Source organism: Arabidopsis thaliana, chromosome 5 (genome assembly GCF_000001735.4).
Source record: "Arabidopsis thaliana chromosome 5, partial sequence".
Lineage (NCBI taxonomy): Eukaryota > Viridiplantae > Streptophyta > Magnoliopsida > Brassicales > Brassicaceae > Arabidopsis > Arabidopsis thaliana.
The window spans coordinates 5100831-5126602 of NC_003076.8; the positions used below are offsets into that span (position 1 = coordinate 5100831).

At 39.5% G+C, this 25772-nt stretch overlaps 6 protein-coding genes across 10 annotated transcripts; 2 read left to right on the top strand and 4 right to left on the bottom strand.

Annotated features, from left to right (window-relative positions):
* Positions 1-85: 85 nt before the first annotated feature.
* On the bottom strand, positions 86-10275 carry AT5G15680 (ARM repeat superfamily protein). The gene is made up of 18 exons (NM_121572.5): positions 10108-10275; positions 9868-10003; positions 9468-9586; positions 9112-9157; positions 8825-8897; positions 8682-8739; positions 8457-8552; positions 8172-8289; positions 7838-8104; positions 7656-7757; positions 7106-7463; positions 6903-7016; positions 6095-6726; positions 5772-5968; positions 5222-5444; positions 4946-5065; positions 3704-4480; positions 86-3423 (listed from the first exon to the last, which is right to left on the bottom strand). The coding sequence occupies exons 2-18, from the start codon at positions 9961-9963 to the stop codon at positions 358-360; spliced, it is 6462 nt and encodes a 2153-aa protein (NP_197072.3). The 5' UTR covers positions 9964-10003; positions 10108-10275; the 3' UTR covers positions 86-357.
* A 714-nt stretch (positions 10276-10989) lies between these two features.
* Positions 10990-12626, top strand: AT5G15685 (mutator transposase MUDRA protein; the record flags this gene model as incomplete). The annotated part of the gene is made up of 3 exons (NM_001343416.1): positions 10990-12315; positions 12398-12439; positions 12513-12626. The coding sequence occupies 3 exons, from the start codon at positions 10990-10992 to the stop codon at positions 12624-12626; spliced, it is 1482 nt and encodes a 493-aa protein (NP_001330731.1).
* Positions 12627-12992: 366 nt separating this feature from the next.
* AT5G15690 (zinc ion binding protein) lies at positions 12993-13647 on the bottom strand (the record flags this gene model as incomplete). Its single annotated transcript, NM_121573.2, has 2 exons — positions 13408-13647; positions 12993-13337 (listed from the first exon to the last, which is right to left on the bottom strand). The coding sequence occupies exons 1-2, from the start codon at positions 13570-13572 to the stop codon at positions 12993-12995; spliced, it is 510 nt and encodes a 169-aa protein (NP_197073.1). The 5' UTR covers positions 13573-13647.
* A 283-nt stretch (positions 13648-13930) lies between these two features.
* On the bottom strand, positions 13931-21011 carry AT5G15700 (DNA/RNA polymerases superfamily protein). 2 transcript variants are annotated; one of them, NM_001203389.1, is made up of 20 exons: positions 19895-21010; positions 19231-19440; positions 19001-19131; positions 18844-18910; positions 18524-18582; positions 18105-18222; positions 17906-18019; positions 17625-17756; positions 17131-17547; positions 16941-16991; positions 16778-16848; positions 16604-16688; positions 16170-16322; positions 15901-15975; positions 15735-15824; positions 15595-15642; positions 15374-15488; positions 15165-15268; positions 14993-15073; positions 14470-14891 (listed from the first exon to the last, which is right to left on the bottom strand). In NM_001203389.1, the coding sequence occupies exons 1-20, from the start codon at positions 20777-20779 to the stop codon at positions 14742-14744; spliced, it is 3156 nt and encodes a 1051-aa protein (NP_001190318.1). In that variant the 5' UTR covers positions 20780-21010; the 3' UTR covers positions 14470-14741. The 2 variants fall into 2 exon arrangements, with proteins under 2 accessions (NP_197074.1, NP_001190318.1); NM_121574.3 differs by having other exon boundaries at positions 13931-15073; positions 19895-21011.
* Positions 21012-21597: 586 nt separating this feature from the next.
* AT5G15710 (Galactose oxidase/kelch repeat superfamily protein) lies at positions 21598-24117 on the top strand. Of its 2 annotated transcripts, NM_001343417.1 has the most exons (2): positions 21662-23479; positions 23943-24117. In NM_001343417.1, the coding sequence occupies exon 1, from the start codon at positions 21961-21963 to the stop codon at positions 23305-23307; it is 1347 nt and encodes a 448-aa protein (NP_001318570.1). In that variant the 5' UTR covers positions 21662-21960; the 3' UTR covers positions 23308-23479; positions 23943-24117. The 2 variants fall into 2 exon arrangements, with proteins under 2 accessions (NP_197075.1, NP_001318570.1); NM_121575.5 differs by lacking the exon at positions 23943-24117 and having other exon boundaries at positions 21598-23637.
* Positions 23695-25656, bottom strand: GLIP7 (GDSL-motif lipase 7). Of its 3 annotated transcripts, NM_121576.2 has the most exons (5): positions 25088-25656; positions 24881-25008; positions 24539-24787; positions 24158-24416; positions 23695-24074 (listed from the first exon to the last, which is right to left on the bottom strand). In NM_121576.2, exons 1-5 carry the CDS (start codon positions 25323-25325, stop codon positions 23854-23856), a joined length of 1095 nt encoding a protein of 364 aa, NP_568318.1. In that variant the 5' UTR covers positions 25326-25656; the 3' UTR covers positions 23695-23853. The 3 variants fall into 3 exon arrangements, with proteins under 3 accessions (NP_568318.1, NP_001332582.1, NP_001332581.1); NM_001343418.1 differs by having other exon boundaries at positions 23695-24416; positions 25088-25629; NM_001343419.1 differs by having other exon boundaries at positions 24881-25629.
* Between the last annotated feature and the right edge of the window lie 116 nt (positions 25657-25772).

The window sequence follows — 25772 nt, forward strand, 5'->3', positions numbered from 1 at the left end:
AGAGAGTATTCATTCGACGACTCTAATGTACAAAATCGAGGATGTAATTGTACATTACAATTCACGATTACAATTCACGACTATACGTGCACATTACAATTCACGATTTTGGTTGACTTCACTATCTATTAGTTCTTTATGTTTTCACAATTTCACAGAAAAAAACTCTGATCATAATAAAGTAACAAATAAAACTTTCCTTCTTACATGTCTGGAATACATTGGACTCTACTAACCGCGATCATACAAGTTAGTTGCTACGACACCAAACTATTCACACACAGACACATTGCTTCTTTAAAACTTCTGGAAAGCATACAAATTACCAAAAATAAATTCAAAACTTTACTGAAAATGTTACATGTTTGCGATCGTTGTGACAAAAGGTACCAATCTTCTGTAATCTCTTCTTCCTAGAGCGCAATTATCAAGAACCCGACCCAACATTAGCCTTGTGTTCTGTAAAGCCACATCTCTCGGAGGTATCCCTGACTCTGCCGCAGCTGCACCAAGAGGGAAAGGTTGCGACATTGTTGCAGCCATCATTGCGTACTGAAGAGGTCCGCTTCGGGCTTTAAATGAAGTCTGAGGTACAAGCGTTTTCTCATCAGTCCCGTTTTCAGAGTAACTCGAATCCTGAGGGTGGGATCCACCGGTGCCCCCTTGTACCGGGCTGCAGCTCTGAAGAAGAGCTTCGAGAACACTCAATGCCTCCCAACACAGAGTGCTTTCGACTAGCTGTGAAACAATTGTGTACATGTGGGGACTCTGCGAAGCATCCATGGGAGTGTGTTGGAGCAATGCCTTGAGCATAAGTAATATGACTCGTTGGTAATCCACTGGTCCTTTTTTTAGCAGTCTTAACAAGTGACCGAAAGCTAAAGCTGAGTGTTTCGGGAACCATTTGTTGCAGAGCAGAGGAGAGACACATGCAAGGAGATTTTCAACTCTTTTAATCTCGCCACGAGCATATGCGACAAAAACAGTCGCTAATTCATCGAGTGATTTTGCCCGACACCAGACAGCAATGTTAGATGCCACAGAACATGCCTTTTGATATTGCTGCTGGAGTGGTAACGCAGAAACCATGACTTGGTCTTGGGTCAGCTGCAAGCAAAGCCAAGGAAGTAGACCTGTGATATGCATAAGGAGTCTTGTCTCAGCATCGCCAAATATAGAGTCACATGAAGGCACTGTAATCCTTGATAGGACCTCAATAGAGAACTCGTGGCTAACAGTAGACATCAGTCCTTTGAGGACAAGAGGTTGTACACCTTCGAACTTTGGAAGAGTTCCACTTGACGGCGGCATCTCGTACCCTCTAGATTCTGACCTTTGGAATTCCCCCAAATCATTAGTGTTGAATTCATCCCGAGGCATACTTGACAAGAGTACATTTTCAGTTGTTTTGTCACGAAATGATAGCCGGTCAATAATACGGGAGAAGAGCTCAAGAACCTGGCAATAGACATGGACGAAGTCTGTGTGCATCATGGCGACACAGCCCCAGAAGAGCTGTGGGTAGAGTATGACTTTCTCTGGCTCCATGTTCTCTACCATGACCTGTAGCGTCAGAAGGATTTCCATAATAAAACCCAAAACTGGAGGAATGGGATTGCTAAGACATCGATGAAGACAGCGTAGAAGGGAGACACATGCATCACTTGTCACACTTGGGCGTAGCGCACGGTATATTTGGTGTGACCGACATGCTAGATGTCTTGACGTGCATTCCATAGCCCATTTGAGAGCTTCAGTTCCCCAAGTTTCTCGAAGATCTCCTTGGAAGAATATAGCATCAACCATACTCTGAACAAGTGCAGACAAAAGAGCGGCACTAGGAAGATCTGTTCTCACAACCGTTGGATCTTCATTCTCCCACATCATGCTTCCTCGTTTTGATTGCACATACTTAATTAAACTCACAACCTGTTGTTTGTTCTCTCCATCGCTGTTTTCCACCTCATATAGCTCCAAATGCCGACCCGCTAGTGAGTACAATAAATTCACAAGTAAATGTTGACAATGCTCTAGCACAATGTCTTCAGAGCTATCCATCGAAACAAAAGTGACGTGGAAGAGCAAAGGCAGATGTTCCCTAAAATCTTCATCATTCTCATATGCGATTTCTGCAAGAAGAATCAGAGCTATGTCAGCATGAGTGAGTGAGTGCTGTTGATGTCCCTGCAAGGCTGATTGAAGTTCCTTTGCATTGACGCCGTGCATTGCGATCCCTGAATGCAACACATCTTCTCCAGAATTTGGTGTATCTATGAGGTAATCTCCGCTATCACGTGAGACATGGCGACTCCTCAAACTTCCTGTAGAGCTACGAACTCCCATTAAAGGTCCTGATGCATTCACCAATGATGGCAGGAGCTGACCAGAACGACCAGTAGCTACAGGAACAATATTCAACTCAGGAGGCATTGGACTTAAAGGCCCAGAAGCACTTCGCCCAGTCATCCCTGCTGTTCTCCAGCTTAGGCTTCCACTTGTATTCCTAAGGGGACCATCAAGGGAGCCTCTGACAAGAAGTGGTGACATATGTGGTTGGCTGTCTGCAACTGAAACAACTTGAGGTGCTGTGGCAGGTCCCTGAGAGAACTCCAGCACAAAGTTTCCATTGGAATCACCCCGGTTTGCACTATAACCAATGGGTTCAATACTGTCTTCCAGCATCCGCTGTGACAGTTGGTAAACCAGGTGATCAATAGTACGCTGAGGACATATTCGTGCGAGGTACAAACTTACACGCTTAGCAACTGAAAAATATGTAGCAAATGCACCAGTTATTTCGGCAGATGCATTTGAATCACAGTCCTCAATTCCCTTTGTGATCAAGAAATCCAATACAGGGCTGATGTTTCTGGGCTTACTAGCAATGGTACTCCAAAGTTTTTCAATTTCATCAGGGAATTGATCCCCGTGTCGCCATGTCACATAGTAAAGACTTTTTAGTAATCTTTCACTCCAACCCGAATCCTTGAGTTTCCAGAAATTAAGGTTCTCAATCCATGGAGCCATACAGGTCAAGACCTGATGCTGAGCAATTATATCAACAGCATCAAGCTGACGCTGCATAATTTCTTCACAAAGCAGCTGGCTTAACTCCGGATGATCCTTGGCGAGTTTGCAGGAGAGCTTGTATTGGAACTGTTGATATGAATCTGGAAGATTACCTACAACTGCTGCTCTATAGCCTCCTGAACCTTCTATACCATCCTCAGCCCACTCACGCATAGAAAGTGTCTCAAGCATTTGAAGAGCATCATCGCGAATTTGTCTAGATGGATCGACTACCTTGTAGAGAATTAGACTTAAGAGCCTCTGGATTTCACATTTTGGTATTTCTTGTCGCATGTAAACCTCAGCCAACACACTGAAGTACCCATCAGCTATAGCCGCATCAGAGTAGTAACACTGGGAAAAGTACAGATGAATTAGGTCATGCAGTTTAGAAGAGTCTAATCAAGGATGTAGTCAAACAGATGAGCAAAGCATAGAAGTGAAAAAAGCTTATTAAGAGAATTCAGATGCTTAAACTGGAGCTAATAAAACAAAACTATCTGATACGGAACCATCACTGCATGGATAAGTTGTCATCATTGGTCAAGATTTATCAAACATCTGACCTAGTAATTACCAAGACGACAGTATAATTAAACACAACTTCCATGCATTCAGTCAGATAGAACATTACCTGATCAATGCAGGCAGGAAAGAGATCCAAGTTTGTAAGTAGAAGATTCTTCAGGGCCAATTTTGCCAACGCAACACGTTGATGACCACCTCTATGCCTATCACGACCTGTTGTCCCTCGTCCACCTTCTCCCGTGTATTTGGAGTAAGATGGAGTTCTTGGATCAGCAGGCGAGTAACCAAAAGGGACCCTGGGAGCAGGCTCAATGAACAAACTATTTATCCAAGATATCACACGGCCGCTCATTTTTCTTGCATTGTCATCAAAACACGGTCCATAAAGAAGGGAAGCCATTGCATTCAATGAGGCCCACTGGATGGCTTCAATTTGCTCATTCAGTTCCTTGTCAAAAGAAATCTTGTCTACAGAATCTTTGGACCGGTTATGCTGTGAGGTCTTATAGCGCTCTACTTCACGGCGATAATCACTAACACCATCCTGTCCCCACGTATTTCCAGTGTCATCGGACCAGGAAAGAAGCAGATCGAATAGACGTTTCCTACTTCTAACATCAAACTTCTCTGATTTTGATTCAACAAATTCAGGGGCAAGGAATCTTAAAACAGACGCAAGTGCATATCGCAGAGGCTGCATGTCCTGAAAGCTTTCATGAGGTGCCAACGATATTTGTCTTGTTGAATCTTCAATGAACCGCAGATAATGGAGGCGGAAAACTGGTTTACGAGCAAGCATTCCAGGCCAGACATTCTCAGACACTGTTCGATATATATTAGAGACATGAACACGGAGGTCCTCTCTTCGACCTCCTTTTTGGATCTGCATTCATATCATAGGAACACATCGTTTTAGCGTCAAGTCTCAATATTAATCACCCAGCTGTAAATCAATGTAACAAAAATGGTGAAGAGGAATCCAACGGTCATTAATTTCATATTCAGGGAAAAACTTAGTAATTCGACATCCGTAGCAGCCCATGTGTGAGAAAATACTGGATACTTCCGTTCCCTCAACTCTAATGATTCAAAATGAAGCTCAATAAAGACACATAGAGGTACAAATAATGGCAATGACTTCTAGTACTTTTCATCCATGAGATTTCCCTTACTTGTTCTCCCCTTTTTTTATTCATTTGCTTAGGTAAGTTTTGTAATGAATCTATAGTGATAATGAGTACAACCGTAAATCTGTGCAGCCCAGCAGCATAGTGAATGCTGTAGGATTTCCAGGTATAATTCTGAAAGAAAGTATTCTACATTGTTTTACAATTTGACAAGTATATACCTTCCACTTTGGCTTCGTCTCTGTCTCTGATGAAATCTCCTCCATGAAAGATGCAAGCTCGCTAAACATAATTTCACATGCTTCCAAATGAGAGCGCCCGAGAGCCATAGTTGCAGCATGCTACATGCAAGGAAGTATAACGTAAAGATTGTAAAAACTTATCTAGGAGAAAAAATTCAACCAAAACCACATTAACCTAACAAGACAAGTAGGTTTAAAAGACTGACAAAACTACCAACTTCAGACTAAAAATGCAGAGACACAAAAACAACTTACGTTGTGGGTCTCTGACCCAAATCTAAGATAAGGGAAAATAAGGTGGTACATGTCTCTGGTTGATGCAATGCTACCCGCATCTTTGCCATCAGGTGGACACGAACACACAAACATAGCATACAGAAGCCATTGATCCAGTTTGTTATCTGTATCTTGTGACTGGTTTGCCTTTCCACCAAACTCAACAGGTGTAATATGGGCCAGGCGGTGCATAATTTCAGACCTGGAAATGAAAAGGGCACTTTAGTTTCCTTCATGTTATTAAGAATAGCAAAAGAGTTATGGCAATAAAATGAGACAAAAAAATTCTTCCTAAATTTTAAAATTCCCACAGTAAAGTGAAATTTATTTGCACGTTATACTAGGGCATGAATTTTACTGAAGGATTGTTGATCCATAAAGCCTACTTTACTTTTTTAATCTTTATAGACTGGTAGGACAGCGTTGACGGTCAGAGAAGACTCAAGAAAACACACCAAGGATGATGTAGTTAGGAAAATATACTTGGAGCAAACACACTAAAGATAATGCAGCTAAGAAATATACTTACTTGGCTTCTTGAACAGAGCGTGGGCAGAGCTCAGCAGCATATTTAACAAGCTCGCTGAGACATCGACCCCATTTGTTTTTATCAAGGCTCTCAAAGATAATGGATTGAAGAGTCACATCAGAAGGAATGGCATCGGAATCTCGTCTTAAATCAAAAGGACGGGCAGAATCCCAATAGCAACTTTGAACAATATCATCCTATTATGTGAAAGAAATAAAGGATACAAATCTTAATTTTCTATAAAGCCAGACGGTTTTAAACCATAATCAACCAAAAGGCTAAAAAGCCTCTGAAATGGTGAGATCTACACAGAAGCTACTTACCCCATGTTCTTCCAAGACATCGATCATGTATATGGGTTCAGCTTCAAATTTCATAACATGGTCTGGGTGCTCTTGAATCATGAGATCCCGAATATCATTTCTCAAAGCACGTACACATCGTAATAATTCTAGGGCAGTGTGCCGAATCTGACTGTCGACTGAACTAAGAAATATTAGCCCAACAGCATCAATATCAGAAGCGCGAAACTCAATTGCATCTGCTGCTTGATGAAAAGATAATTTCTTGAACCTATCATTTCCCTTTGCTGTTTTGTTTTCTTCTTCAGCATCAGTATCTTGTCTGTCATCTACTAAACAAGCCCTCCAGAAACGCATGAGTTCCAACAGACGTCCTAGTGATGCTTGAATGAGGAGTGGGAATTCATCAGGAAGCTTTAAGATGAAGTTTGCCATTCCTCTCATGACTGCAAAACGACGATGAGGAAGGTATCTAACAATCCGGTTCAGGACTTGCACTGCTTCCACTCGAACTCCAGGATCAATACTTATACCATGCTGAGGTATTATTTCCGTGATCTTATCACTCCGGCCAACTTCCTCAATCAGATAAGGTATGCACTTCAGCACTGACTGGAAGAGAGATCCTTGAGACTTTTCTTTATTCACAGCATCTGCATATAACATGAAGGTTAGCGAAAAGTGTTTTCGGAAAGTAACAGCCAGGGGATCCTAGGTAGAAAATCAAAAATAATATCACACTTAAATACACACAACATATAAAGATTTCTTAACCTCCTCACAAAACCATGTAAATCAGACTAAGCTTTTTGCGTAAAACTAAGTTTACCGATTGTAGTCCTCGATGATGTTAGAAGAGCTTGACTGTAGGTCCTGTGGCAGGATCTTAAAATTGACTCAATTGCTGCTTTCACCTTTGGTATGTAATGGCCTATCCCATGACCTATTAAGTGAACACTAAGAAAAGTTAAGTGTATGAAAGGAAAAGCTTATTGAGACCTACTAACAACCTAATTCAGGTTAACGGGTTACCCTTAAATATCTCCAACCCAACATACTGGCTTGAAGGCGACATAACAAGGGCAAGTAAAGCACGGAGACCAATAATCTTTGCTTCGCTTGGACTATCTTGCTTTAACAGTTCTAGTAACATGTGATTCATAGCAAAGTCAAGGTTATGTTCAGCTATGGTCACACAGAACTCAACGAGTTTATCTTGCTGGACATCCTGAGTGAGCATTCCTTTTCTCAGAACTGTTAGCAATTGTGATGTCACACTATCCAAGTAATCCCATATACGATTTGGTGGCTGGGACGAAGCATAGACACTCAAATAAAACCTCAACACCCGGTGAAGACAATCAAGTGCCATGTAGCGATGGTTCTTATCCTGCATATAAGGCGCAAAATTCTCTATAATGACCAAGAACAAGCTTGAAAAAGAACAATGAAGTCACAGGTGCTCAACATACTTGAAAAAAAATAAGCTGCTGCAGTTACAACTGCACATCAGGGTTTGGGACGTGATAATTGGTTCCATGCATTCTTACTTAATTTAAATTACGAATACAGGCAAACTTACTCTCAGAAGCTTGTACAGTTGTTCCATGTGAGAGCTTAAATTATGATGAAATATAAGCGGGTCACCGAGACAGAGAAGAAGACTCACAAGCGGATAGCCAACCTATTCATCCAATTATACATGTTAAGGACTGTAATCACAAGGTAGGCATACAAAAGTGATACTAAATCAGATTGACGTACACCAAGATGTTTACTCTGTTTCTCCATCCACTGGATTAGCTGCACTCTGATGCGTCCAACAGCCTCATACCAGAGTGTCAGTGCAGGTTCTGCAACTGAAGGAGGCCACTGGCTTTTGCCACCATCGGAAAGTGGCGCCAAGATGTTAGAGAGCATATTGCAAAGCGCATGATAAAGCTCACTTTTACGTTTGTGTATATCCCGGATAAGAGGGTTTGCTTTTGCTACAAAGGAGGCAGACGCATTCAGCCCACCCTCACTCTTAACCTGTAAATAAACATACTGTCACGTTCACTTTCTGAAGCCTGCCTTTTCTAAGATATCTGAGACATACCCCAAGCTTCAAGTAACGCATCCCATTAATGATGCTGAGAGTTTCACTTCTTGCAACGCTTGTATCAATCCGGCGAGTATTGAGTTCCATGAAAAACCTCTCCGTGACAGAGCTGAATCTGTTAGTGAAAATTAAATAAATGGATAAGAGTGGTTGTGGCTTAAAATAGATCATCACTTTCACAAATTCTTTTCTGCCAACTAAACTTGTGAATGGAAGTCCACATATTCTTTTCATTTATACTTTAGCATGCTTGGAGGATTGATAACTTACAAAATGAATTACCTAATACGGGACAGTGCACCCAGGAGTTGAGCAACCAAGTCAAGAAGGAGACCCCTCAAATCGACCAGCGATGGGTATTCCACTTGGCTAACAACCCTGTAACGGAGAAGCACCCAGAACTTAGAAATTCAGGTTTTTACAACTCGAAAAAGGAATGCCAAAGGATAAAAGAAGTGTTTAGCGAATCATATAAAATTCAACCGTTCCAGATTCTGAAATCACTACCTGTCAGCGTTGATTAGCCAATCAAAAACAAAGTTCTCAAGTCCAGACCATAGCTTCTCTGCCATTCACGAGAGATGTTCTTCTTTTAGCAAGGCAGTAACCACATTTTGTTGAAAAGAATCTAAAAAGAGAGACTAACAAACCAGTGAGCCCTTCCTGCGGGCAACACTCCACAAAGCGAATGCAAGCTGAGCAGAAGATGCACTCAACAGCCAACTGATTCCAGTAATGTAAAACCATATTTTAGAAAGTTGAAAACCAATATCGAAAATTGATTAAATAAGCCATTAAAATATTAGGGTTCATAAATGGAGGTAAGAGTACTAAGAAACAGAGAAGTAAGAGTAAAACAGTCTGGTCAGTTGGATCTAGTGTACATAGTTACCAAAACCCCGAGGAATTGTTCCTATGAAGAGTCGAAAGAAAATACCTTTCTCTGGAAAGTCGAGGCATCATTTGCACCTTTAGGTGATTCACTGCAAGCCACAAACAAACACAATATTAGTAATGGTCTAGAGAAGTGGCTTCACCCAATCATAGATAACATCTAGTCAATAAATTCACCTATACGAAGAAAAAGTGATAATCCACATAAGAATTATGATAATGCACCAAAGAGTCCAAAAGAAACACTGAAACATAGAAGATCAATGACTCAAACCTAAAAATAATGCAAGATGTAGAAATAATAGCCTCGTGGGAGACAAGGTCTTCTAGACGTATTTCATACAGACAAGAGTCAGATACCATCTAATTGTTAAGAGAGAGAAATAACAATATACCCACCTTTCCCTCCATCTAAGAAGAGCTTCTAAAAGAGGAACAGGTGTATGACGGGCAATCATAGCCAATGAATCCAACACCTGCTCATAAGCAGGATCTGATGGACGAAGGTACTGTCCATCCTGCAAACATCATACCAAGAACCACATCACTACCAAAGAGCTATTTAAGAACAAATACGTATACTAGTCAGTAAGCTACAGTCGGAACAGCGGCATTTCCAATTCAATGTAATACTTCCAGTAAACCGTACTCAAGACTAAGTTTCAACTACTGAGAATGAAACTATCTAATTTGCAGATACCAACTCCTTAGAGCACTGAAAACTTAAACTACCTGACTCTATATGGATTCAAATGTGTGTTAAAAAAAAAAAAAAAGGCTTATTGAGAAGGAGAGGAACCTGAGCCTGAGCTGTCTCGATTCGTCGTCTTGCGAGAGGCAGGAAACGCTGAAGAAGCGCTTCTACTATCAATTTCGCAGCACTCCCAGACTTCATCACGTTCAGCAAGAATAGATCCTCAAAAGCGAAATGTCCTCTAAATTAAATTAAGAAAAATTCAACAATAAGATTTATAGACCCGAATCGAACAGAATACGAGACTGAATCTCGTGAAATTTTCCCAGAAATAATGAGAAATACCAAAGGAGAGCACCACGAATCACGAAATCATTCTAGGGTTTAGTTCGTCGATCCGGCAAGAGAATCGCTAAGAAATTTCTTTGATCGACGACGAGCTTCCTCGTTCCTCTTTTCTTATTTGTTTTTGTTTTCAATATATTTTTTTTGTTTCTTTTTTTTTTCTGAAAAGTGTTTAACGTTAAGATGTTTAATAAAAATCATTTGTTAACTAACAACATTTAAGGTAGATTCAATTAAATAAAACAAACAAAATACAACAAGTAGTACAGTATAGTATCAATCTCGGGATCTTTTGTCTGAAACTAATTATATTTTTGTCAACGTCTCGAAAGTAAATTAGAGAAGCTATATAGATTTTTTGTTTTTTCATTTCGCATAATTGACAAAAAATTTACAAGACTATTAATTACCATGCTTATTTTCTTTGGATTGGCTGATTTTTGAGGTATAAACTATTTCGATTCTCAGCTTTCACTCCCAGACTTTTGGGCCCTTAAATTTCCACCATCAACTTTCATATTCCTCAAAATTACATCATCTACTTTCGAATTCATGCTTAAACATACATTTTCAATTGAACCATTCATTTAACCGGGATTAACAACAAATCTGCGTTTACTGTACCGCGATTGCGATTAACCCGACTAATACCCAGACCCATTAAGAAAACGACGTCGTTTTCATTTCGTTTAACTCATCAAAAAGAGAAAGAAAACGACGTCGTTTTCATTCTTCTTTAACTCTCAAATCGATTTGGTCGTTCTTCTTTAATCTCGACACTGTGAAATTAGGGTTCTTGAGAGAGAAAGACAAAAGGGGATTTGGAGTTTTCTTCTTCGATTCGAATTATTGGGTTTCGATTTGGGTTTCGAATAGGGAGAAATGAAGAATTGGTGGGAGGAAGGATTGATTTACCAAAGCGATCCAGATGACCCCGATTTCGAACCTCCAGAGAGTGACATTGAAGCCGACGATGGAAGTGATAGTGGTGATAGCGGAGTCGAGGAGGACGAAGCCACCGGAGTTGAGGGAGACGACGTTGGGATAGATGGAGACAGAGAATCTGATGGAGAGGAGAATAGAGAAGACGATGGTGACATAGCGTCTGATGGAGACGTCAATCTAGAAGACGATGGAGACAGAGATGAAAGTCAAAAGAAGAGGACGAGAGAAGAGAAAAGAAAGGAGGAAGAGGCTGAAGAAGGTCAAAAGAAGAAGAGAAAACAGAAGAAGGATGAGCCGGAAGAAGATTTGGCCGAGAGGTTTGAGTTCGAGATAGAGGAAGCAGTAGCTATGTGGTATGATGAGTTAAAGATTAGAAGGAACGAAATACCAGAAAGTAATAATGAAGAAGAAGATCATGTGATCACTAGAGATAAGAAGATTAGGTTAGCTTCGGATGATAGGTTAGCTATAGGCAGAACATTCTTCACTGGTTTTGAATTCAAAGAGGTTGTCTTGCATTATGCAATGAAGCATAGGATAAATGCTAAACAAAATAGGTGGGAAAAGGATAAAATTAGCTTTAGATGTGCTCAAAGGAAGGAGTGTGAATGGTATGTCTATGCCTCATACTCTCACGAGAGGCAATTGTGGGTTTTGAAGACCAAATGTCTGGATCATTCTTGTACTTCTAATGGAAAATGCAAGCTGTTGAAGAGGAAAGTGATTGGTAGATTGTTTATGGATAAGCTAAGGTTGCAGCCTAATTTCATGCCTCTTGACATTCAGAGGCATATCAAGGAGCAATGGAAGCTAGTTAGTACTATTGGACAAGTGCAAGATGGAAGACTTCTAGCTCTTAAGTGGCTGAAAGAAGAATATGCCCAACAGTTTGCACACCTTCGAGGCTATGTGGCAGAAATCTTGAGTACAAACAAAGGATCAACTGCAATTGTTGATACCATTAGGGATGCAAACGAGAATGATGTCTTCAACCGGATTTATGTTTGTCTTGGAGCAATGAAGAATGTGTTTTACTTCTGTAGGCCTCTCATTGGGATAGATGGAACGTTTTTGAAGCATGCGGTTAAGGGATGTCTGTTCACTGCTATAGCTCATGATGCGAACAACCAAATCTATCCAGTGGCGTGGGCAACTGTTCAGTCTAAGAATGCAGACAATTGGCTCTGGTTTTTGAATCAGCTGAAGCATGACTTGGAACTAAAGGATGGCAGTGGCTATGTGGTCATATCAGATCGTTGCAAGGTTAGTATTATCTTATGTCTAATTGTTTAATTATGTATAGATGATAGTGCTTTATAGATGCTAATGTGTTTGTATTTGACAGGGGATTATTAGTGCTGTCAAGAAGAAGAATCAAGAGATTAAGGTTTGTTTCTGTTTTAGGCTGCTGTTTGGTTAGCCATTTTGGTGCTCATGTTTGAATGTTGTTTCTGTTTTAGGAGGCTGGAACATCTCAGCCTACAATGGAGCTCCAAGAAACAACACATGGAGCTGATACAATCACACTCACTCAGAGAAGCAGTCAATGGGATCAATCGGACCAGTTGGACTAGTTCTAGTTCTCAATCCTCTTTTGTCTATTTTGGAACAATCTTAACAATCTTCATCCTCTTTTGTCTATTTTGGATGATGTATTATTCGGTTAATGTTTAGGATGTTCTTTATCCTCTTGAGGCTTTGTAGGATGATGTATTATTCGGTTAATGTTTTGGATGTTCTTTATCCCTCTTTTGTATGGATTCTTATCTATTCTTATGTTATGCATCGATTCACATTAGACAAAGACACATAAGACATAACATAGATAGATTCACAAACCCTCCATCGTTTAATCTCGACACTTACACAATCCAAAACAAAGACAAACATAGCCAAACCCCTACAAGCTTCAAAACAGAGACTAATCCAATACTACAATTTCACTCCAAAACCTCAACAACACCTACACTCTTCCCCAAAGCCATACAATAGATGCAACAATCACAACAGCAACCCCTACAGTCTTCAAAGCTGACTTTGCCATGACATGTCCTACCTAGCTCTTCCACATTCTCCTTCATGGTCAAGAGTTCACCCTCCATCTTCTTAATCAGCTCTTCCTCCATCTGCTTAGCGTTTTTATTAAGGAGCTCCATATTAACCATCACGTTCATTCTGAGGTCACTAATATTCTCTGCAACTCTCTTACACTTCTCATTTACCATCTTAATTTCGTCCAAGAGAGCTTCATCAACCCATTTGAACAAGTGCTCTTCATTTTCTCTCTATAAAACAGAATTTCCAATCATTTACTCCTTCAATCAATCAAATATATCACAAAATCGAAAGGTGTACCTTCATTGCTATCGCACAACGGTAGAATCTCCGGTATGGATTCTCCTTTGTTTTCGATGTGAATGTAATGATCTCTTCTCCACACCAACATTTCGAGGGGACACCAGGAGGACAGACACGAAATCCTGAACTGGAAGCGGATGAGTAGTAGCTGTTGGTGCTCATTTTCTTATAAAATTGTCGAATGAAGAACCCTAATCGACTAAATCGATTTTGCAGAAGAAGAAGAATGAAAACGACGTCGTTTTCTTTCTCTTTTTGATGAGTTAAACGAAATGAAAACGACGTCGTTTTCTTAACAGGTCTGAGTATTAGTCGGGTTAATCGCAATCGCGGTACAGTAAACGCGGATTTGTGGTTAATCTCGGTTAAATGAATGGTTCAATTGGAAATGTATGTTTAAGCATGAATCCGAAAGTAGATGATGTAATTTTAGGAATATGAAAGTTGATGGTGGAAATTTAAGGATCCAAAAGTCCGAAGGTGAAAACTGAGAATCGAAATAGTTTATGGCTCGAAAATCAGCCAACCCATTTTCTTTTAATAAGTCTGTGGATGTGTTGGCAAAATTGGTTTAAGCGATTTGTCGCTTTAATGCTTATGAGCCGGTACGTTTCCGTTGAGCTGATGATTACAGATTTTGATTTTAGAGATTTGCAATTTGTGTTGAAGAAATGAAGTGGTTTCCGACGTTTATTACCATAGCCTTAAGCTGTTATTTCTTTGTGGAGCTTCGATTAGTTTTTCCAGCTAAAATTCCAAGAAAATACATGTCCGATTTTATTATCGGTGGTGATCTTTTACCGGAATTGTTGCTCTGACGGCGAAGGATGTTATCGGAATACTTTGGTTACTCATCTAACACGTGTTATGTTGTTGACACGTTCTTAAGGATGGAGTCAAATTGAAGTTTTCTTCTTGCATCGACATTTCTCTTTTGGGTCTGATAGATCTTGTTAACATCTGTAATCGGGCTTTTGAAGTCCATTTTGTATGTTTGGTTTGTTTAATACAATATATTACACTTATGGGAAAAAAAACAAAAAAAAAAACAGACGTGTTACATATATATTTTCAATCTATATTTTCTGTGAAAAAATGGCTTCCACCAATTCAGTTTCTCAGTTAATAGTAGTAATCCATTTCGTATAGTGAACACCAGTCAAGGCTTGTGGTACAGTTCTTGCTATTCTACAGTGTACCGACGGGTTTACACATGACATCAAATAGTTTCTAACCAACTTCCGGTACTCCCAAACCGGGATTTCTCTCAGATCAGAAGCTACAACTCTCATCTCAGGAGGTTTCATTAAGCTTCGTCAGCACAAGTAAATTCAAAGGATTTCTTCTACTCCTTCTCTCTGTCTGCGTCTCTGTATACAAAACCCAGCAGCTTTTCTTTTGTTCTGGCCCTTGCAAGAAGTTTGTCTTTCTTCTCGTCCATCTAACACGTACAGCTCAAGCCTTGGGGTTGATACTATGTTCTGAAAGAATATTGTTTCTTGAGAGCTTCAGAGATGTCTGAGAATCTTAGTGGAAGACATTACTTTCTTTATCAGTTGAAGAAATAAGGTGAATCTAACACCACTTTTAAATCCAAATCTCCTCGTTCTGGCAGAGGAGGAAAGTCTAAATGAGGAAACGATTGCTCAAAGCTCTCCAGCAACTGTTAAAAAGGGAACAAAAAACAAACTCAGTTCATGAAGCAGTCTTCTACATGCCATATATACTGAACCATTTGAACATATGACACTTACATTCTCTAGTATCGGTTGTGAATACAGCTCAACAAACTTTTCCCGTAGTATTATGTTTAGTTTATCCACATCACACGCATGCGTCCAAAAAGAGTCATGAACTCCTGTTAGAATAATTTTTACATGCCATGTGTTAATTGACACAAAGACCAAGGTTAAGAAGAAGATGGAGGTCCAAAAGATTTAACTTGTGAAAAAAAGGACAGAACCTGCAAAACACACGCCTGCTCTTTTACAGGCAACCGCAGTCATCATCATATGAGACCCATCCAGGGAGTGAATAAAATTTGGAGGAAAAGCTGTCCTTTGTCGCCTCACAATGACCTACAAAAGCCCACGAAACTCTTTTAGGAATAGGCCTCTGCATCGTACTCTGTTTCCTTACTTATCTTTTGTTTCTATGTAAAACCAAGGTAAAGTGGAAGCAGACCTGATCAGTTTCATGCTGAAGCGATAGGGTCTGGAGGGATGTCTTTACCTGCATTCATTTTGATAGAAAGTGAAAACAGTCACATTCAGATTCAACAGACGAGAGTAATGGTGTCAGTGATAACTTTTAGGAAGACTTACGAGTTTTGTTCCCATTTGGTGGTAAGGTTGTACAACAGGAAGACCCAATGGGGTTGTCCATCGAACTGTTTCATTTTCTGAAGCAATAATCTGCTCATGAAAATTATTAAGGATTATTAAAAGTCCAAAAGCATATTTAATTGACGCTGGAAAAAAGTCTACACACCTTCGCACATTCACCAAACCAACGCATGATGGCGCGTGCAGCTTGAAACATCTCATCTATAGCAGCTAATGTTACCTGCCCCAAACATAACAAAACAAAAGATTATCCCCTCATAGCATTTTTACTTTTGAGAAGTTTCCAACGTACATGAGAACTAGAAAGTAGTAATTAATCATTTGTTAAAGCACACGCGTTCTTTGAAGATTAGATGAAGGAAATTGCCAAATTAAGATTTTCTAGTGCCAGTGCTTTATCTGTTGCTAATATACCTTTGCTGCATAGCAAGCAGCCCCAAAAACTTCTTTTTCATCACCAAAATCACTTCGTTCCTTCAACCTTCTCTTTATTTGATCCCGAGCGCCAATGTAGGTGACACCATAGACTGATGTCATAACCGTCTGCTTTACAAGCTTACGATCCACCTACAGATTTTGAACAACCGTCAACAAGTTGTATCAGCTGACCAGTTATGTGAATGAGTAAACAATGTACCCAAACAAAACAGATATCAGGCAACTTGCTCACATGCCAATACTACTACATATACATTAGAACGGTTCATTAAAATTTATTGGTGATTTAACAATGTTTTTTGAGGATGTAATGTATGAGATTTCTACTCCACTATGCAAGCACGGAAGCGGAAACCGAGAAACACAAGGTTAGGACAATGGAAAAAGAATGAAAAGAATTTCATACGGACCTGGTTAAGTAATTTTCTTGCACGCAATGCCTCTGGAAAAACTTCAGGATCTCTGTCTGCATCTCGGCGCATAATATCAAGAACCCTGCAGGTATATGCATATGAAATTTTGAATGGACATTTATTTACTCGATTAAACTTAAGTTAGCTTTAAGCAGTAGATGCAGAGCTTACCTGGTAGCTATTCCTGAATAAACATCTGCCGGCTTCTCACCTGCAACTAGATTAACAGCTTCTGCTCCTAACTGATAATCATCTTATAAAACCATAATCAGTAAAGAAAGATGACAAGCAGCCAACAAAAAGAACCATAGAAGATTAAAAACAAGAGAATTACTGTGTCTCTCCCAAGAGCGGCATAATGCTGTAAACCATTGCAGGAACCATCCTGGCCAGAACCAAAGTGAAGGAAGGGAAGTTCATTTGAAGAAACACACAGATTGAACGAGAAACTACAACGTAAAGTCAAAAAAAAATTGAAGCCTTCAGGAGAAGATGCCAAAGTGGCAACTTCTACCAGAAAGTACCTGATGTATAGGAATATGTGACAGAACTGTCTCTGGGGATGGGCTTCTCAGAGCTTCAGTCAGACTTATGCAGACAGCCAAGCACTGAAATGGGTCTTCAGCCTGCAGCCACCATCTGCTTCCTTCAAGTGGTCTGTCTGCCGAATCAAATATGTCATCCAAGTGATTTTCAGTGAAAGCTAGCCGTCCATCAAGTGATAACTTATCTACACCACCAGCATACAAGTTTGCTAAGTGTATCTTCAGCCAGCGTAAGCCTGAAATTCCCATAGGCCTTCCCTCAGCAAACTCCAAAACACCCCGACACAAATCAGAGCCAAGATGATTTAAGTGTGGGGGCATGGGATATGCACGACCCCGGAAGTCCATATTGTGGGGATAGTAAAAAGCTTCCTCATCTTTCATTTTCCGTGCTACCTGCTCACATTTAAACAGTTATGAACAGAACTCTCAAACTGGCACATTACTTTAATAACAAGGCGGATAAAGCTCACCGAAAGCTTGAGTTCTGTGTCACATCGCTGAGAATGTCTCTCGCTGTTCACCTTTTTAGCAGATTTGACTTCCCACTTCCATTTCTTAAGAATGCCCTCATCTTCAGTATCCGGCTTTTCTGGTAAAGGAACCTGCAGTTTGAAATTAAAGAATTAAAGAGGCCTCGTGATGCACAAGGGATAGAAAATATGTCTGCGCCAACAATAACTAATGTCAAACTGTTGTACAGATGAAAAACAGTAGCCATTATAAGATCAAAGTAACACATGGAGTAACTCACATCACTCCGATCCACCATATCAGCAACACATCCGCCACTGCTCCATATCCTATCTACAACCGTTAAGACTCGCTTATTTACTCTCCATTTAGTACTTCCAAGCGTATCCAGGGCCTAAAAATGTCCATAATATATTTACAGAAATTAAAACTGTAACTGATTCCCACATAACGCACGTGAAGAAACATTAATCTTCTACCTCAAAGACTGGTTGTAGTTGTCCTTTAGGTGCGCTCTTAAGTGCCTCTCTTTGTTGCTTGGCTCCATGAGTTTTCATTATATAAGACGTCAAGAACAAGTAAGCACCTTTGTCATATCTGCGAAACACAAAATAAAAGTGAAATGACTTACATAAGTTTCACCAAAAGTAAAGTATTACAAGCATCTTATGAAGAAATGTTGACAGTTCTCGAAGCTATACAAATCTAAATTTCCTTTCTCTTAAACTTAGATAGATAAGCTTTAAGGTTTCTGTCTTCTCTGAGTAACTAAGCTGGCCACAAAAGAATGTACATTTTTAATCATACTGAATTCATTTTGGAATTTATGTTTGAGATACCATGCAATGCAATTATTTAATCATTTGGGGTAAGTATACAGCAAAGAAAGCTCATTTACCCCGACCATTTGAGAGGAGGAACCAGCATTGGCATGTATGGCATCACTGCATATCTCCCCTGCACCACAAAGAAAAAAGCGACATTCACATTTCCAACAATATATAGATTAGATGTCTCAGTTATACCTTAGTCTTCAAATCCCAGAAATATTTAATCTAATTTACAGGGGCTACCCAAGTCAAACCCTCTTTAGATATAACATTCGACAAAATGACCATAATAAATGACTCCGAGCTCTGAAAAAGAGTCAACACTATTTTTGTCGATTTTGGGTTAAATTTGTTCTGATAACAAACAAAACGCGAATAGATCACCTACACTTTTTTCCAAGCCTTTGCGGACCAAAGGGTCACACTCGATTACACCATATTTTCTCCCAGAATTCCTGTTGTACAAGAAAGACTGGAATATGAGCCTATGACATTCAGGGCAAGAAGATAAGCCTAGTTGAAAGTCATAGACCGAAATTTCTCACATGCTTCCTTTCGCTACCTTGAAGGTATGCACAAATGCAGGTCGGACATCAGGCAGATCATTATCCTGCTGATCAGCTGGAGACTGTATATAAGCTGTTCTTACGAGTAACTCTATTAGACGACTTCCAACCTGGAATATATATTAGAAAATATCAAAATATTAGCAACTTATGCAGCCAACATAATCTTTCTACCTCTCCAACAATTTTGCAGCCAAGCATAAACAGACCTTAGCCCTAACATCTGCGATCCATGGTTTCGTATAGTCATGTGACTGCAAGATCTTTCTAACTGCTGACAACTTCTGTTTCTTTATCAACTCATTGACCTTTTTTCTTAACTTATCTTGTTCCTTCATAGAAGTTTCATTTTCAACTCCCCCACTCTCCTCATTGTCATCCCCTTTTTTCTTCTTATCCAAGAATGTGCATATTCTTATCTATCAATTCACATAGAGAAAAACAACACCATTAGAATACAAACCATCCAAAACACCATAGAGAAGATCAAGACAATCAAGGAACCCTAAAGGCTAATAATACAAGAGAAAATATTACTTCACACCTCCATATAAAGGTTGTTTTTATATGATTAATTACAACTGTAACATGCTAAAATGAAGGAGTTCCATTCACAAATAGTGAATATTTTATCAATATCATGTTCCACATATTAAAGCAATCGGTTTTGCTTTAAGATCAGGCTAACAGTTCCAGTATCCAGCTATGGTATACATAGAGTTTAATCCTCAATGGTTTAGGTTCACTAGTGAGGGAAACAGTTTAAGAGATCAAATTTCCCACTATACCGGCAAACCAAGAAAATTACCGGCAGATGATATGATATAATTATATAAACAAAGTAGAAACCAGATCAAGATGAAGCTACCCAACCTCTTGTTCAATGGCATCGCCTACTGTACACGCAGCATGAACAACCTTAACACAACCGTTATCACCACCAGTCATCAAATGCCCCATCAACTTGTGCATTGTAATAACAGATATCTTGTCGGCAGGCAACTGATCAAGGTAATGTGCATAAGTTGCTTTGCTCTTCCCTAATCTATACAACTCCTGGTCTTTAGCAATTGCATCTCTTAATGGTTCGAACCAACCCAGAAATAAAGACTTCACATAAGGCAGATTAGGCGCAAGCTTTTGCTCACACATATCTGTCAAAAGCTCCATGTACTCTGCAGCAGCTCTTTCCCATTCTTCAGTCTCGATCTTAACTTGTCTTCTCCATAAATTCTGGAACTTGGTACGACCCATTCCAAATTGGTCTTGCTTCTTCATCCGCCACGAACGATGACTTTCTCTCTTCTTCTCTTTCTTCATCTCCTTCAACAATTCATCTACCTCAGGCTCTTCCTCAACATCTGTTGATAAGACCTCCTCTTCGGCTACACTCGTGTACCCTCTAGCCAAAGTCCCACTAAGGCACCTCTCGCTCTTGGAAAACTCCTCTCGCCTCGTGATCCCACTTAAACAACGAAAACCCTTTCCGTGACATGGTGATCCCAAGACCGGAAACCGAAAGCTCAAATTTTTCGAGAAAATAGACTCCGGAGAAGACACAAGAAGGCCACGAGTTTGGGAACTGACGTTTAATCTAGCAGCTGACCTCGAAATTGCTTGTTTAGCAATGTTTCTCCACATGGGGAAGGATTGGGAAACTGGGTTTGGAGAAGAAATAAAGGGTTTATGCAATGGAATCAAGTGATCGAATACCTTAGTCTGATTTGCCAAGAACAGTGGGGTTTGAGCACTGGACATCAATCGAACTTAAAAATTGAGTAAAATCGATAAACCAGAACAATAACCAACTCGAGATTGAATAAATTCGATCGCATGAGCAAAGAAAAATGGCAAATTGGGAAGAGTTTCATAGACGGAAGAAAATAAAAACAAATGGTGAGTGAAGCGTACACGACGAAGCCGCCTTAAACCCTCGCTTAAAAACCCTTGCTTTCTTAAGCCTCTGTTTTTTTTTTCTGGGTTGTCTCTGTTTCTCACATGTCAAACAATTAAAAAATAAATTAAAAATATCTACCCTAAATTCGACCCGTATAGGAGGATCTTACCCGACCCGGGAAGTATCTGATTAAGGCCTCTAATAACGGCCCAAAGTCTCTTTACTATGCAAAAAGGCTTGACGAATTTATGGAGCCCAATTAGTTAAATATATATATACAAAATGAATTTTATTATAGTTTCTTCTATTATTTTTACCATTTCATACAACTTTTTAGTGGAACCCAATTAATCAACAACAAAAAAAGGTGGAACCCAATTACAATGCCGAATATAATTAAAATATTTAGATTTTTGTATGAATAATTCACTTGGATTTTATTTTTTTGGTCAACAATATCAATTTGTGTTAATAATAATTATTCTAGTCTATTATTTGTAAATAAATTTGGACTAAAAATCTATTTTTCTTGGGATGTGTCGACTAGTGGTTGGGTTGCTAGTTGTGTTTCACCAATGATAACTCACACCTGATTATTCGCTCCAAATTTGATCGTTTCCACCTCATAGTTTTAATATATTACCATTTAACCCCTTAACTTTTGTCTGAGAAGTAACAAGCCTGATTTGTTTCCTTTCCTCGGAACTGAAGCTACAAAGAAATTGTATTAGGTCTCTCTCTCTATCTCTCTCTTCTTCGTGTTACTAAAAAGGACGAAGCTTGTTGCATAATATGTTGAGGTAAATTACTAATTACTGATCCAAAGTTCGAATCTTTGCTCCAACTCCAGGCTAGCTGATTGCGTAGCTTCCGATTGATTTCTACCTGAGTTTTGAGTTCCTTTGTGGCCACTTCGTTGTTCTTCTGCTGGGTTTTTTGCTCGAGGATCTGATACTTCTGTTTGGTCGATGATCGAGTGATCTTCGTTGGGTTTTGGGGATCTAAGTCGTCTATATAGCTAATGGTTTGGATTTGAGTTTGAATGGAGCGTTTAGGATTTTGGGGATTGCTAATGGGTAGTGTGGAAAAGTCATTGGATTCTGGAAATTCGTTGGCTTGCTCTGCATCTGCTAAGAATGGAGACGAAGAGAGTAGTACTTCATCGAAGCAAGTTTCACCATTGAAGGGTTCTGGGTCGAGAAATACTAGTCCTTTAGGTCGAGTTGGGTCGAGAAACACGAGTCCTTCTAGGCAGAAAGTGGTGAAGACGAAGCCTCGTGGTCTAGAGGAAGAAACAGTTGCTTCATTTGGTAAACAAGTTGTTGCTGATGTGCAGATGGAAGATGGTATATGGGCAATGCTTCCAGAGGATTTGCTCAATGAGATTTTAGCTAGGGTTCCACCGTTTATGATATTTCGAATCCGGTCTGTTTGTAAAAAATGGAACTTGATTCTTCAGGATAATAGTTTTCTCAAGTTTCACTCAAATGTGTCATCTCATGGGCCTTGTCTTCTCACTTTCTGGAAGAACTCGCCGCAGATTCCGCAATGCTCAGTTTTTAGTTTGCCATTGAAGACATGGTACAAAATTCCATTCACGTTTTTGCCTCCATGGGCTTTTTGGTTGGTTGGTTCTTCAGGTGGTCTCGTTTGTTTTTCGGGTCTTGATGGTCTAACTTTCAGAACTTTAGTATGCAATCCTCTGATGCAGAGTTGGAGGACTCTACCGAGTATGCACTATAACCAACAAAGGCAATTGATTATGGTCGTGGATCGCTCAGACAAATCGTTCAAAGTCATAGCCACAAGTGATATATACGGGGATAAGTCACTTCCTACTGAAGTTTATGATTCCAAAACTGACAAATGGTCCTTACATCAGATAATGCCTGCGGTGAACTTATGCTCCTCGAAAATGGCTTATTGTGATTCCCGGTTATATCTAGAAACTCTTTCGCCTCTTGGTTTGATGATGTATCGGCTTGATTCAGGGCAATGGGAACACATTCCAGCTAAATTCCCGAGATCTTTGTTGGATGGTTACTTAGTTGCTGGAACTCAGAAGAGATTGTTTCTCGTGGGAAGGATTGGCCTCTACAGTACTCTCCAAAGCATGAGAATATGGGAGCTTGATCACACAAAGGTCTCTTGGGTAGAGATAAGTAGAATGCCACCAAAGTACTTCCGAGCACTTCTGAGACTTTCGGCTGAGAGGTTCGAGTGTTTTGGACAAGATAATTTGATCTGCTTTACGTCTTGGAATCAAGGAAAAGGTCTTCTATACAATGTGGATAAGAAAATTTGGTCTTGGATTTCCGGTTGTGCTCTTCAGTCATGCAACAGCCAAGTGTGCTTTTATGAGCCAAGATTTGATGCATCTGTCCTCTGAACAATAAGTTATCGTCTGTCTCACATCATTCTTGAAAACTTACAAGTTCGCCAGCAAAACATGTCAGAAATATGAAATCAAAGAGGGTTTGATGTGTACCTTCAGTGTTAATGAAGACCTGGTCAGCAATGATATGCTTCACCAATGGTTAACAATATCGAGGAGAAAAACTGTAAGATAAACTTGTTTCTAGCTTTCTGTAAATTAGCATTCACTCGATATGAAAACTTTCTCAATATCCCCTGTCTCGTCCGCGTGAAATATATATACACTTAATTTTAGTTTCCTGTGCTGAATTTTCCTTTTCTATATCGTAAATTTAAGCTTCTCTTTGCAAATAGTGACTGCTAGTTCAAGAATATCTTGTTGGCTAACACTTATGAGAATGAGAAAGTTTTAAGTTATAACATTGGAATATAGATGTGATCTTAAACATTTGGGCAATTGGTACATACAAATCCCATACTTAATGTCTTCTAACTAGAAACTAGAAAACCGAGGAGACTCTTGAAATGGGGAGGTAATCTAGCTTTGAGATACATTTCTCTACAATTTAGCTAATTCATAGACACTGATAGGGTAGGAGTAGTTTGCAGACTTGCTGAAGGTATTGTGAGCTATTATTTTGTTGGCAGTTTCTGTTGGATGAAATGCATCCCAAAAGACATATTGATTCCTATCCAAGCAAGGTTGCTGCAATGGAAGGCATGTTAAGGCTCCTCCATATCTCCCGTTACCGCAGCACGCTTCGTTTGATACTACAAGACCTGCAAAAAGAAGAACTAAAACTCAGTACTGATATATAGAAATAAGAGTAAACCCTTATAAATAGGGATTGAGGTCATTTTACCATATCTAGAAGGATTCACAACCATATCATGAAATAGATCAAAGACGTTTTGATAGACAAAGAAAGATCCTGGCAGAGTTGTGTTGAGAGTATTTGCTAGATCTTTCAGACGGCTATTGAACATTGAAACCATATTGTTGATTTTTGTCACACACCCGCTGGTGTTGTTGCCAGTTACCATAGATAGCTGACTAGGTATGCAACCTAATGGTCCTGACCCAGCTAACACCATTTTTCTTGCACCTAAGTTGTATAGTCTCTGCAAAATGTTTGTAAAAGAACACAGTTTTCACTTTCTGAGTATGAGATGAATATCTGCATCACTATTGTCAATTTTGTACTAAGAGATGATGGGAGAGTCATAAAAGATCATTGACTTACGGATATTTGAGCTGAGAGAGTCTTGATCAAGAGATCTGCATAATCTTCTCCACTGTAGGTTTGGCTGGTGGAGTATCTCTCAGGCATAAGGTAGTTGTTGATATAGTCATTGCTTCCTATATTGATCCCAATTATCGATTTTGCAAGATACTTTCTCAGATCTGCAGGGTTTTGAAAGAAACGCCGGAGGCGTAACTCGATCGTAATCTCAAACTGCGATATCTGTCCATTAAATGTAGTTCTTGCTCCCTGGAAAAACAGAGGTAAATGAACCTATATGTAAGAAGAAGAAAAGGTTTTAAAATCTTTATTATGAAAGAGTTTAAGTTGCTTGACCCTCACATAATGTCGACCGGTTTCATCTAAAATCCCAGCTGCTGCAGATGCGTAGTTAACCCCTCGTAAGGCATTTTGCCCAATGGATAAAGGAGATAAGTATGGTGGCACCAATGGCAAGCCGAGGTACGTTGCTACATTACGACAAAATTGTGAGAAAGTTAAGTTAAAAATTGTGAAACCAATATTATGATCTTTAGTCTTTAGCTGTACCTCCATAATCAACAACGGTACGGCCATTGCAGAAACGACCAGTGGGGAAGCCAAAATCAATTCCATAAGGGAAATAATTAGCTCGTGCAAGAGTTGGAATGTAATTGTTGTTTCCACTATCAACTAAAGAATCTCCAAAGACAAAGAAAGCTGGAGCAAGAGGTTGATGATCTCTAGATTGGCCATTGCCTAACCAGACAAGCTCTAACAACACAAGACAAATCAACAAACTTTTCATGCTTGGTTACTATCTTTATCTCTTTCTCTGTTTTGAGTTCTTTGAGATAAGCTTATGAAGAAAACAACGCTACTACATATCTTTATGGTGATATAGAAAGAGACATGGTTACGTGACATAAGAGACCGTGTTTGGTTCAGAGGAACTGGTCGTGGTAAATGATCTCATGGAGTGTAGTGGTTAACTGTTACTGTTCTGAAAGATTTGTATTTTTTCTTTTTCTCATTTACTGCTTCTTTTATTTTCTTACTCTATTCGTCTTCTTTTTGATAGAGACAGCTTTAAGAAAAAGCCAACCTCTAAACCTCCTTATTTCGTAAATATGTTTACTAGTCATTGATGGTTTTGCTCATAGCTTCTGAATTCTGATTGAAATATAAAAGTGACCACTCTGTTATGTAATGATGGTTTTTCAGATGTGTCTAAACCGGCTTATAGTTTATGATA